The sequence below is a fragment of the Antrostomus carolinensis genome, unplaced genomic scaffold (assembly GCF_000700745.2).
Source record: "Antrostomus carolinensis isolate BGI_N321 unplaced genomic scaffold, ASM70074v2 scaffold6861, whole genome shotgun sequence".
NCBI classification, from domain to species: domain Eukaryota; kingdom Metazoa; phylum Chordata; class Aves; order Caprimulgiformes; family Caprimulgidae; genus Antrostomus; species Antrostomus carolinensis.
The window spans coordinates 46,478-60,758 of NW_010291990.1; the positions used below are offsets into that span (position 1 = coordinate 46,478).

The following is a 14,281-nucleotide window of genomic DNA, read 5'->3' on the forward strand; positions in this document are numbered from 1 at the left end:
AGGCTCTTGACTTCTTTTTTTATATTGATTTAGAGCCTTTCTGAAGGAACATAGGCAAATCCCCTCTCCTTGCACCCCCTCCAGTCACATTCTTACTCTTGAGAAAGGCCACACGTATGGGGGCTGAGGGCAACTGTTTGAATAGTTACAACTGTTCTGTTACAGTAATACTAATTAAAACCTGCATCCAAATTTACACTGAGGAACCTTCACAGATGAGGCTACTGAGTTGAGTTGTGCCTACACCAATGCCCATAGTAAAGAAGAGTGTATATTCATTTATGGATTACAGGTGTGTGTTCTTGGCACCCAGAAAAGAAATGCCTCCTCAGCAACAACTCTGGGTTCCTGAACTGTAGTAAACTGGCACTTCAGCAGCAGATGCTACTAAAAAAAAATACATAAAACTTCTTTCAGTCATTTATTCTAATCGAGTTAAAACCTCATGTGTCTTTTGTCAAGTGTAAAAACATTTCAAAGTCATACAAATACAAGTGACCCAACAATTGTAAATCCATAGTCCATGGTACAATAAAATGAAATCAGCACATAATAGGGATTATTAATTTTATTTTCTTTAGAAATGGATGAATGAGATCACTGTGCTCCCAGAATACACTAGAAAAAAATTTAATAGGACTTTTACACCAGGTAGTCTTTCCCTTACCAAAGTTGTACATTGCTTATAATAATGCAGACTGGATCAGGAATAACAGAAACATGAATCCAGTGCCACCCCAGAGCTATCTTCATATCAAGTACATTCACAAACAAACCCTCCCCCTCAAGAGTCCCATTTCTACAGCTAGCTAAAAATATTCTCGTTAAAATAGAAAAAGATTTTGCTACAAAAACTTGGGGGGAAAGTCATGACATTTCATCTAAATGGCTTTGCAGACAACTATACCGTGATAGAGATCAGTCTTCCCAAGACTTTCCCCTTCTAAGATTTCACCCCAAAAAATAGTCCAACATTGCCACCATGTGGCTCGATGGGCACGTTCAGCGGGACACTTGCAGATGACATCTCTCAGAGGAAATCCATGGCAAATAAACCTTCAGTCAAGGAAAAACAACACGGCAAGTAAAAAAGGAAACTGAATTCCGAGAACTGAGTCCTTAGGCAGGGAAACCAAATCCAAGTATGGACCAATATAAGAAAAATAATTTAAGATATTTTGTGATTAAGTCTTCAGTATGGTGATGCTCCCCCTCCCTAAAGGCACAACCCGTTTCTGCCCCTCTTCTTCCTCAGTACTTGCCAACAAGCAAAACCTGTATGTACCCAAAATGCCTAAGACCATTCATTTCTTCAAACGTACTTGAAAAAAATCAGAAACCTTTTTCCTGCAGTTCAGGAAGCAAGAGAAATTGAATTTTTAAATCATCTTTCACATAGACTTTTTCATTGCTGCCTTCCTCACACTGAAGAGATATGCTTCATAAATAATATTTAAGAAGTTGTCATCATTCTGAAAAACAAAACAGGTAATTGTTAGTGAACGACAGGCGTTCTCGACTAAAGAGATGAGAAGTTTTTCCCATTTCATGGATGAAATACTTTTCAACCTTATTCTGTTTTAAAAGGTAAGCAATATGAAGGTTTTTTTGACCAAAAAAATATGTATTATTTCCAAGCCTTGATAAGAGTCTTATAAGAACTGGATGTGAATATAAACTTTATTGCAGCAAACACGACTATTTCTGTAAGAACTAATGAGCACACAGAAAGCAGATTTTCCAAACTCACATTGGAGTTGAGTTCCCTATTCATGCACAATTATCTCAGTGATGATACAACCTGTAATTTCCTCCCTCTGCCTTAATTTACCTAGGGATTTCCTCAAGTAGTCTCCTCCGTTAGGTCAGTGATGATTCTAAGCATGTCTGGAGGAACAATGAAACACTCTGGGTTTTGATCCTATACTAAATCTTACCTGGGCAAATCTTTGCATCTTCTTTAGCTCTTAGATTTAATGTTCCTAAACTGATGCTGCTCCTTTTGCTCTGATACTTGGTTTAACTTTTTCCTTCTAAAGATCATCGTGCAAGAACAAGTCAATCCACATTAAGAAACAATGTCCTAAGTAGCTCACGTAAATTTATGACAAAAACTAAAATCAAGATACTATTTGAGGAAAAATCAGGAGTATTTGAGATTGTAGTTTTATATAATGGCAAGTAATGGGTAAGAAATTGGCAGTAATTTCCAGGTAATTCAGTTAATCCTAACCACCAAGAACAGCAGAGTCAAATATACAAGAACAGTTTCTGAGGGTAAAATCCAATTTCCCTTGACCCTAACCTAGCAAAAACCAGGACACTAGTTTCCTTTTTAACTTCATATATGGTTTTCCTACTACCCAGAACCTCAAAGTCTGTAAAGACAGGATAATGTGATTGTTTAATTTTATTTTTTTTTTTTAATCCCAAACTAAAAAACACAGAGAAAAATGGGAAAAGCTTCTAATTTGTAAAAGATACTACTTTCTTTCTGGGTCTGTAATTTAAATAGTATTTTAAGTGAGTAACTTTGACATTCCAATGACGACTTTTATTTTAATTCCAAAATCATACAGGCACATAGTTTTGGCCTACAAAATTAGACCCTTAAACCTGCATCTCTATTTACGTCTTTAGTTATAAAGCCTCTCCTCAACCTCTACTCTTCAGATATTCATCACATGGCAAGTTAGGGAAAAAAAAAAATATTCATCATCACTCACATCATCCTGGAGCAGTAAACAATCACCTCATACATAATGTGGCTAATGCTTTGTCACAGTTAAGCCTGAATAACTGCAACAAGAGGAATTTTAGTGTTTGAACTACAGAATTACAATGAATAGACCGAACTAGTATATTTTTAGGTTATCTAACCCATACTTTGAAGTTGCTTACACTCATCCTGCAATTTTAATTTCCCATCTGAATTCCTTTTACTGCTAACATGCATCTCTGAAATGTCTGGCAGCTAGGATCATCACCTATTATTTACCCTTACCTAAAAACAGACTAGATAGCCCTCTGGCTCACAGGCCAACCTTAGGAAGCTTTCAGTCATCTTTTTTCTTTTCCATCAGATTCATTATCTTTCCTGAACCCCAAACCAGATGCATTAACCAAAATGCAGTTAAGCTAGCAGCGTGCAAGGAGAGGCTATCACATCCATGCTCTATGCCACGGTGCTCCTCTAACATGCAGCTGTAAGTAGCACAACTTCCCTCATTTATTTTAATTACTCATTTAGCCTCTAGATGCAACCAATTATAGGGTGTTTATATCAAAGTGGAAACCAGGATTTTAATCAGAAGATAATTCTTGGCACTTTACCTGGATCAGGTGTAGAAGTGTTTCCTGCAGCTGCATCTTCGTCATCGAGCTGCTGTTGACCACGGGTGGCTCTGGGGTTTGCAGTGGTAGAAGAAGGTTAGCTGAGCTAGCAGCAAGTTCTTGGTTTGCTGCTGTTAACCTCCCACTTTCATTTGCTTTTGGCAGAGCAGGTGTGGACTGCGTGAACACCATTGGGGACATCAACAAGGTAGGAGTCACAGTGGCAGGAATACGTTGAGGTGAAATTACCTGTCCATATAAAAAATAAAGTCATCAATTAAAGCTCTCTACTTAATTTTATGGGAATAAAGATGATGCAAACTGCAGACTGATTGGCAACAGGTACAGAGACTGCTGGAGATCAATATAGTTATGTGAAACTTCAGCTCAGGACTACCTATACCATCTATTTCCAGATTAAAAGGTCTTCCATCCAATTTGACATTGCAGCAACGGATTCAAGTGTGATTAAATCTATCTGATAGGCAAGTGATCTTAATAAAAGAACATTTTATTACAGCAATCAGACTACTATTAAATATCAGCACTCTTAGAGAACACAGCTGTGAAGTATTCTACATAGGGACAGTAAGTTGTGAAGTTAAATCTTTGAGAATATATTTACCTGCAGATGTCACTGATTTTTGTACCTAATACTAGAAAGTACTTTCCAATCTTAACTTTCAAATTACTTTATAAATTTTTTTTTCCTTCTTATTTCACTTAAGCAGAGGGGAAAGAAAACAGAGATTAGGTGATTTATCTAAAGAGCCAGAGTGAGCTGGTGGCACTGTCAGAAATAACCATTCCTAACGATTCCTACCCAACACCCAGTTGACAAAATCAAAAAGGCCCTCAAAGAGAAGGAAAATCTAGATGCTGCAGGAGTTCTGCAAGTTGCCTCAGTATCATATCCATGCCAACCTGCAAAGATAGATGTCAAATAATTTTACTTTTAAATTTCACAATGCACCTGAAACTGTAAAACATTCAGGACTAGCAAATAAAATCAGATATAACATACAACAAAATGGAAAGTTTATTCACTCAGTTTGCAGACACTAGAGCTCTCTCCAGGTAATTCTAGTAATAAATCTTAATCCTCATCAGCCATCTCCTCACTATTCAAGTATCCAATTTTTTTTCAAAGTTCTTTTTCAAAGAACAGAACATACAGAGGAATTGACAGGAGCTCACCAAAGCTCTTCTCTTTTGGACAGGTGCATGATTTATTGCTGCCGTATAAAGGTGAAGGACTACTGAATCACTTCACTCTGTGTCCTGGGTTACATTCCAATTCTGAAGCAAAGTCAGAATTAAGAAAATAAAACTGAGGTTTATCTCCTAGGTATGCAAACCAACACAGTTTAATATTAATGAACAGTCCTAATTTTGTAGCTTGTCTCACTCCTAGTTATGATTGTTCAACCCAAGACATTCTGAACAATATTAGTTAGACTACAATACAAAGAGAAACAGTCCTACTCTATGACATGTAATCACAACAGCAATCATCAGGGCTGTGTTACAAGCTCCTGAGTGAGTTCAGATATTCTTAACTCATTGTAGGTTAACTTCAAACAGTAAGGTAATGCATATGTTTCTGCTCCTCTGCTTGAAAAACAATTCTAGAAGAAAACCAATGTAAGTCCAAAGTGACATCCCTCTGTGGAGCAAGACCTTCAGACTGTGAATAGATGTTGTCCTGTGAGAAGACTGCTCTCCTCCCTGTGGAAGACTGATTACCTCCAGACACTTATCACAACATTTTTATACTCTTCTCATCCATACAGCTGAAGTAACTTCTCTTTAATTTACCTCAAGCAGAACTGGCAGGGTTTACTTAAACCAGATGATTCTTCCTAATGTGATTTAAAGAATGCATATACAACCTGTGTTCCAAGGGCAGGAACCTCCAGCAAAGGGATGGTGGTGAGCAGCTGGAAGAGATGAACTGTCCCACTATTACATCTGAATCTACTATGTCAAAGACCTGGGCGACACGTCCTTCAAAATCAAAAGACATTTCTCTCTAGAGTCCAAGGCAAAAAGAGCAGCTGGAAGAGATGAACTAATACATCTGACTCTACTATGTCAAAGACCTGGGTGACACGTCCTTCAAAATAAAAAGACATTTCTCTCTAGAGTCCAAGGCAAATAAACAAAACCCGAGACAAACTGGGCTCTTAATAATATACAGTTCCTGCTGTCAAACACGTATAACACTGTGGTTTAAAAGACATGAAAAATTGTTTTCACTGGATAGAAACAGCTTTTTGGTAGGACAATACCTGAAGGGGCCTACAAGAAAGCTGGGGAAGGACTTTTCATAAGGGCAGTTAATGACAAAACAAGGGGAAATGGGTTTAAGCTGAAAGAGGGGAGGTTTAGATGAGATATTAGGAAGAAGTTCTTCACTGTGAGGGTGGTCAGACACTGGAACAGGTTGCCCAAGGAAGTTGTGGATGCCCCCTCCCTGGAAGTGTTCAAGGCCAGGTTGGATGAGGCTTTGAGCAACCTGGTCTAGTGGAAGGTGTCCCTGCTGCTGGCAGAGGGGTTGGAACTGGATGATCTTTAAGGACCCTTCCAATCCAAACCATTCTATGATTCTATATGGACTAAACAATATTGCCATCTACTGGTGACACAGCCAATATCTACAGGTTACTGCAAAACTTAAAGTATTGGTGTCAGAAGAATGGAAAATATATGTACCGTTCTCTCAGTGCACAGCATTTGTTTCTGTATGCAAGCATCAAAATGTATTTTTCCTAACAGTTCGTGCCCAAAGCTTCTGCCATTTAACAAACTTCTACATAAACAGCGTGGTTTTTAAAAAAAAAAAACCCATAAAGGCACATTTTCCTTTTAGATTTAGTTCAGATCACCTTCAGCCACTGGGACAACTGACAACCAGCAGAAAATGGGACACTGATCTTGGCATTACCAGTGCAATTCCTATAGCACCATACTTTTGCTGAAAGCACTGAAAATGTTCTGTAGGGACATAGGAGCTTTTGGGTTGATCTTTTAGCTTGGAGTAATTTCTTACAAGACATAGCAGCCCTTCCAAAATGCTGTTGATCGACTTTTTCCCTAAAAAAATACAGAATCTCACCTGAGTTGCTTGTTCATCCAGCCTCTACTGAATTATCTCCAGCTTTATATCAGGTTGACACTTAAATCTCTGAGTCACTAATAACAGAGTAGGAGTCTACCGTCAGTTGTGCAGCAACGAAGCAAGAACAATGAAAAAATGTGCAAAATAATCATCGCAGCACATAGTATTCCTTCTCTGAAGCACAAACGCTCACTGAGAATATCTGTTTGATATTCTGTGTGGCTGCTGGCAGCTAGATGAAATGAGAGCTGGCAAATTCACCTAACACCATGAAGTAAGGAATGCATTGCATCTCCTGCAATGCAAACTGGCACCCTCCGTTGCTTGCTACGCGCGCAGAATCCCATGTGCATGAAGTGTTCCTCTAGAACATCAGCACCCAGTGCCTGCTGTGGGCCTCAAACTTGTTTTAAGTGGCATTACTTAAAATTGACAACATTTAATTTAAGAATGGTTCGGGAACTTTCAAGACAGTTACTATAAAATAAAGCTACAATGCTAACGTTGCTTTGTCTTTCAAGTTTAATTCAGAATTTTTTAATTGATGTTTACCTACAGAATCTTAAATTACTTTTCAAAACATGTTTAATGTACCTATTGCATTCACCCTGTGCATGTTTACAATGTCATGCTGAAACTGCAGTCAGGACAACTGAGAGGTAATGGTGTGATGCTCACAAAGATACCAGGTACCACGCAGAGATTCAGAAGATGTAACACAACGTACAAAATACATTCTTGATGGAAAACGCTCCAAGAAATGAGAAAAAATGGGCTGCAAGGTAAGGGGCCTTCTGAAGAAAAGATAAATTTGTGTCAAGGTTATTGTAAGCACTTTTAAAACCATAATTCTGATTAACATAAACACTTAAGCATGCATGTATCTATAATCAGGATGGCTCATGCCTTACACTAAGCATATGCTTAAAAGCCCACTGCAGATTAATGCTTTTTTATTGCTTCTTAAGCACATGTTACTCACTGTCCACATAAGGAATACTTCATAGAAGAGGGCTGGCACCAGACCAGACTGAATGCTTCCGTGTATTATTCTTCATCTTTTGCTTTTTTCCTTCTTTTTTTAAAAAATTTTTTTTATTTATTTTTTTTGGTAACTGGTCTCTTCCTTTCTATGTGGGAGATCACAGTTCTTACACCATATGGAGCTGCAGCAGAAGCCAATTTAAACTTGGACTTGTAATGTGTCAATTGTGGAAAAGACTATTGCTTTCATTTTCTTAGTGCTGCTGATGGATTTAGCGTGTTCCTTTCAGATGATTTTTCCAACAACAGACACTGTCCAGATACCTTTCTATTCCTGTCAAGACTTTTTAGAATTTCCTTTCTCTCTATGCCGCATTGTAATAAAAGAGGCAATAGCAAAAGATAAATAATCACAGAACAAACCTTTTGCTGCATTTGTTGTCAGAATCTGCTTTGATCAATTTTGCATGAGCATGTGCAGATCTATTTGTGCCAATTCAATTTCACTGGAGTGGCTGTCTGCAGGCATGGCAGCACTTAAAGCCTTTGGTCTACAGCGAAGATGTTATAAAGAGATTAATGTTGGTTTTAAAAGTGGTTTCAAATTCTTATCTTCCAATTTTTTTTTTTCAGCAGTAGGAATATTTCATGTGGCTAATTCATGGCAACCTACAGGAAAACAGGCTCATTCCTTCATTTTTAGTCGTCCCCCCCCCCCCTTTTTTTTTTTGGCAATCTGCTGCATGTAAAAATTCCTTCCAGATTGCAGAGCTTTAGGTGTCCTAAACGATAATTAGTGTTGCTTTCATCCCCATTTTTATTTTATGTATTAAAGTCTCATAAACAATACTTAAATGTGTTGGAAGAACTGTACCTAATACTGTTTGGATAAAAGCTGTGGCTGTGTCAGTCTGTAAAGCCACTCCTAAGCAGTCTCAATCTACTTGGTGTGCTCACAGCTATGCAAAATGAGACGGAGGAGAGTTTCCTTAGTTGCCTTTTTTTAAGGCAAACTTGCAGCAATAATTGCAGTGAATGAGACTTGTTCCAGTGAGGATTTTTCTCTTCTCTCAAGCTATTGTTCTATTTCTACTCAAGTATATAATTATTGAAATTGTATTATGTCAGACGTCAGTAATTCCCTTTCCATACAGCAACTAATGCTGGCATAATTTTCTTTTTCAAATATACACAAAGTCATAGGTCACATCAGCACCAACATGGATTGTTCATCTGAAAATATAACAGGATACTTGCCATGTTTTATTTATGCATACTGGCTTATAATGTATAGACTGGTACTTGCCTCATTTCACTTTTACCTTCAAAGGAGGAGTATCTTATGTCCCACAGAATCCCAGAATGGCCTCGATTGGAAAAGACCTTGAAGATCATCCATTCCAATCATGAACCCAACACTGACCAGTCCCCGACTAACCCATGTCCCTCAGCACTGTGTCTACATGACTCTTCAATCCCTCCAGGGATGGGGACTCCACCACTGCCCTGGGCAACCCCTGCCAATGCCTCAGAACCCTTGCAGCAAAGAAATTCTTCCTCACATCCCATCTCAACTGCCCTGGGCACAACTGGAGCCCATCTCCTCTTGTCCTGTCCCTTGGGCCTTGGTTGAACAGACCCACCCCCACCTCTCTCCACCCTCCTCCAAGGGACTTGCACAGAGCCACAAGGTCTCCCCTCAGCCTCCTTTTCTCCAGGCTCAACACCCCCAGTTCCCTCAGCCACAAGGGAACTCAGCACACTTGTGCTCCAGACCCTTCCCCAGCTCCGTTCCCTTCTCTGGACACGCTCCAGCACCTCCATGTCCTTCTTGGACTCAGGGGCCCAACACTGAACCCAGCACTCGAGCTGCAGCCTCACCAGTGCCCAGTGCAGGGGGAAGAGAAGTTCCCTGGTCCTACTCCTTCCACTATTCCCAATACAGGTCAGGATGCCATTGGCCTTCTTGGCCACTTGGGCAAAGGAGTCTAGTCTCCACACTATCTGTACATTTACCTGTGAATCAGACAATCATTTTCATTTATAACAGGGAAGTTCCATTCCCAGTGAAAACAGAAGTAAAATTTTTGTGACTCTGGATCTTCTTTTGATTCATTCCCTTTCCACTGGAAAGTCAGATCATCTGTAAGCAACCATTTGCAAGCAACCGATCCTGAACAATTTCAATGACTAATCCTCTCAAAAACTCTTTCACACAGATTCAAAGTCATGTTGCTTTAATTAAAAGAATAAAAATAATGATGGCTATTTGTTATATTAAATTCATCTTTCCTCTGACCTCTCCCACAAAATTAGAAATCAGTGTTAGTGACAGATGTGGCCCTTCATTGCCAAAATGACTGGTTTAGCCTCTTCATGTGTAGGAGGATTCTTGGAGCGAGCGGAAGTACTCTGTACTCTTTCATTCAGCTTTTTAAGAAATTGCTATAGAAAAGCAGCTTTTACACTGAAAAGGTGAATGATTTATCGTTTGGATAAGTAACTTCCAGACTCCAGTTCAATACGAGTCAGACTCCAGTAGAACACAAGTCTCGTGGACAGTCTGCCCACAACAAAAGAAGTTAAAAGGGGCTTAGATGCTCGCTCATCCCCAAATAGGGCATTCAAAGACATTCAAGTGTCGAAGATGCTACAGAGAATTAAGTTGTTAACAAAGTCAGTAGTTGCCCAGCATGGGACATTTTATAATTGCACATGATGCTTTTTTCTGTAGAACAGAAAAATGTACTCCTGAGAGAGACACAGTCTCTTGACATCTCCTGAATTTTTTAAAGATACCAATCTGATTTTTAGGGTCACAATCACCAAAATTAAGGGGTGTGAGGTTTTCTTTAAGGTATTCAGGCACAACACCTTTTTTTCCAAAATAATACATAGCAAATTAAAAAAAAAAATATCTAATGAATAGCAGTTAGGGTACAAGATGACTGACTAATCTAGCAATATACAAATACTTCAAAAACCTGCTGTGAGAAAATAAGTGACATTTTAAGCACCTTTAGCACTCTTAGCAACTGGCATACAAAGGAACGCGTATCCGCACAGAGAAAATTATGACTAATTTTGTAAGAAAAAATAATTATTAAACCCAAAATATTACACTCAATAGCTAGCAATTACACACAATACCCCGAGACCAAGTATGGCAACTGAAAGCTGCGTGACTTTTCACAGTGCTCCTGGAAAAACCCAAGACTGCAGTATATTTGGTCACTGTTGATATGGAAGAGATGCAGCATTCAGTATTTACGGTATCACAGCTTGCTAAATCATAACTTACTTGATGTTATCACCTGCAAAATGAATGATGTGCAACATAGAATATGACAGTAACAAGAACATACTGGCCAAAACAAAACAGAGACTAACCTTACAAAACTCCGAGATCAAAAAGATTGCTGTATTTTTATTTAATTTATTTAAAATTCTGAAGCTGCCCATTTACCTGAAAGAGAGAGCTCTGTTTTTCTGTAGCCGGTGCCTTTTCTATCCAGGAATCAAGTGGTTTCAGTGTATTAGTATTTTGAGCAACAACAGGAAACTTAGCTGCCAAGGTCGGTCTGCTGGATACATGCAACTGTTGTTCTTGTTGCACTATCTGGAGTTTTTTCAGTAGCTCTTGAGGTGAAATCACCCCAGAATTAGCTGCTTGATTGCCAGAGAGAGAAAGTGTCTGTCTAGGAAGTTTAGATTGTTCTTTACCAAGGGTCTGAGACTCTAAGGTCTGGCCTGGTAGGGAACCATTGAAATACACCAAAGGTGGCTGGCTCATGTTGTTCACAGGTGCTGCTGGTGCTCCAACAGCAGCAGGAGTCCTGCTGAAAAAAAAGAAGCTGTCGAGTTCACAGATCCTGTTGCACTGGGGTCCCTTTTAGTCACTGATTGCCCCTGTAATTTCTGTAATAAGCTCTGAGTGCCAGCAGTATCCTGAACTACATGAGATGTTGCAATACCATGAGAAGTCACAGGTTGGAAGAGTCCTGTGAGTGTCTCACCCACAGGGTGGATATTGCCATTTTCACAGAGTCGGTTCTCAGGAAACTCAGCAAGTGGATGAAGGTCTGTCCCACGTACCATAAGCTTCTGAATGGCAGGGCAAAGCTGCTTCTCTGCAGAGGGCGAATGCCTGCTAGGTTCTTCGTAGGACAGTGAACGTACCACACCTTGCCTAACAGGAAGATTCTCTTGATGCTGTTTATTAAGTGGTTCTGAGACATCTGGCTTTTCTTGTTTTCCAAAAAGTGCTGTCAAAGACAAGTGCTGTGGTTCAGGATCCACATTCTGTGAGGGGACAAAGGAAAAAAAAGGAAATAAGAGTTCTCTCATGCAGAAGTTACATTAAGCGGCAACAATATTTATCCAGCACTATTCAAGGAAAAGCTGAGAGAACTGCTATGCTCTTTTCTCCCAAGAGCATTTTTAACAGTTTTGTCACATAGGAAGGGCAAGATGACAGTTGTCAAGCTGCTAATGTGGGAGAAAACCAGTGAGTCTGAGAGGTAGCAGTAGCTTCACTTCAAATACCGTGAAAGAGCATCTCCCGTTTCAGCCATCAGGACAATATTAGAGACAGAAATCTCCCCTTGTGTGAAGCAGGGCCACTTCTTGTGCATCTCCCTGTCACAGCTGAATTCAGTTTTTAGGATTTTGCAGTGTGATTTAGCTTGAAGGTAATATCAAGAGATTTTTCTTTATTTAGGTTAACTGAATTCACCTAAAGAAAAAGAACACAAAAAATGTGGTCCAGCAATTGACTAGACCAGCTTGTGATCAAAGCAGCATCTGAAAATGGAAAGACTAGCATTTCTTTGCTCCATCAGAACAGTAGGTCTGTAATTTACATGCTTCCACATCATATGGTAGGAGATAGGGGCTTTTTAGAAAAGAGATTAGTTTTTCATTAAAATAATTCCTTACTTTGGTTCCACCTCAAATTTTTGCACTGACCTTCTGACTCAAGAAAATATTCCTACATGGTTACTGGATTACAGCAGCACTAGTCAGAAAACACACAGAACATTTTACCTTGCTTTGCTGAGATGTTCGTTGATGCTGGTTTTCACTAGGCTTCACTGGGATTGGTTTGATTAGGTTGGGGTTGTTATAGATAGCAGAGGAACTGGTCATTTGTTTTGGCTCTGAGCAAGTCTTACACTGCAACAGAAAAGAAATATTTTTTTTTTAGTAAGTGGGACAGTAACTTTTCCTATAATTCTCCACTACAGTAAAATCCAGACATAGCCAAGCACTCAATAACCAAAAATATCAGTTGCAATACTGACTATGAAATGTTGTGCTATTGAAAGAACTATAACACTGCAGTCTGATTTTCTAAAACCACAAAGAAGATGTAAAAATAAACACTTGATGCCAAGATTCCCTGAGTATTAGGCTTCCCTCTAATTTAAATCTCATTTATCTTTCTTACCTTCTGCTTTTCCAGCACTTTAAATAAATAAATAAATAAAGTACCTTAGAAACCAAGCAACAGACATGTTTTTCCTGCATCAATAGGCAGCTAGAAGTAGTTTAGATACATGAAGGATTAATGTGCCCATAAAGAACATTTTAAATGCTTTTTGTTAAAAACTGGAATTATAACTCAAACTCTTTTACATAAATATGCCACATTGTGAGAACTCATAGAGGATGCATAAACTCGCACAGAAAAATAATTAAAGATTTAATCAATTTGTAAAATCAGTATGTTTTCTTATTAAATATGACAGGATTAATAACAATATTTATAAAAAGATGGGCAGAGACAGATGACAAAGAGTGATCAGGGATATGCAATGATTGACATGAAGGAGAAGGGTGTGATTTAATTAAGAAAAAACGCACAGAAAATGCTGCAGGAAAGAGGAATAATAAATGGAATAGGAAAAGGTGAATAAGATGGTGTTATTCACATTGTACAAAAACTAAGAATATAGTCAATGAAACTAAAAAAAGCATTGGGTATACAAGGAACACCACTGTCAGTAGAAAAGAAAACAGTATAGTGGAACTCACCATCTCTTGATACAACTGAAACCAAGAAACTGGAAAGATTTTTTTAAAGGATTATCTAACAAAAAGTTAATTCTATTTAACAAGAATATTCATAGTTAATTATGTGAATTTGATGGGCTCTAAATTTTATGCCACAAGACTAATAGTTGGGTAAGGAATGATCAGTTTTGGTTTCTCATTCATTCCTCCAAAAAGTCCAGTTTTGTGCATTACTGGGAAAGAACTCTGGGCTGGACAGACTGCCATACAGACACACAGCAGAGCCACTGCTGGGTGATGATGAAAATATCAGTGTCCTTTCCAGACCCTTCCAAGAAAAACTACTTGGGATAAAAATGTGTTAGGTGAGAAAATAACCCCCAGACCCAAATAAACAAAACTGATCATTTAATCCATTTCTGACACCTACCACAACAGTAAATGCAGCTCAATAAAACAGAGCTTGAGTCCTCGAGATGACTTGAGGGGCTCCAGGAGGTGCTCAATGCCTGCTTTGCAATATTTGCCCTCAGGAATCCCAGGCCCCTTAGGCTGGTAGGAAAGTCTGAAGTGATGACATACACCAGTCCATGGGACCAGATGGGATGCACTCATGAGAGCTCAGAGTTGCCTCTCATTATGAAACCACTCTTTATTTTTTAAATATTGTTTTTCTGCTGTACCTCTACTGCATAAAGTGAGAAACTTCCTCAAGCACTAGATTGGAAAAAACCATGAAGAACAAAGGATTGACTTTGCCAATAATGCAGAGCTTCAGAGCAAAATTGAATTTCATTTAAGTATAAAACCACACGGGAAGTGCCTCAT

The 14,281-nt window shown here is 38.8% G+C and overlaps 1 protein-coding gene across 1 annotated transcript; it reads right to left on the reverse strand.

The window, feature by feature from the left end:
• Positions 1-1,391: 1,391 nt before the first annotated feature.
• On the reverse strand, positions 1,392-12,613 carry LOC104531796 (mRNA-decapping enzyme 1B; the record flags this gene model as incomplete). Its single annotated transcript, XM_010176795.1, is given in 5 exon segments — positions 1,392-1,472; positions 3,334-3,582; positions 10,905-11,285; positions 11,288-11,740; positions 12,485-12,613. Coding segments are annotated over 5 exon segments (1,293 nt in total), but the record flags the coding sequence as incomplete, so codon positions are not given.
• Between the last annotated feature and the right edge of the window lie 1,668 nt (positions 12,614-14,281).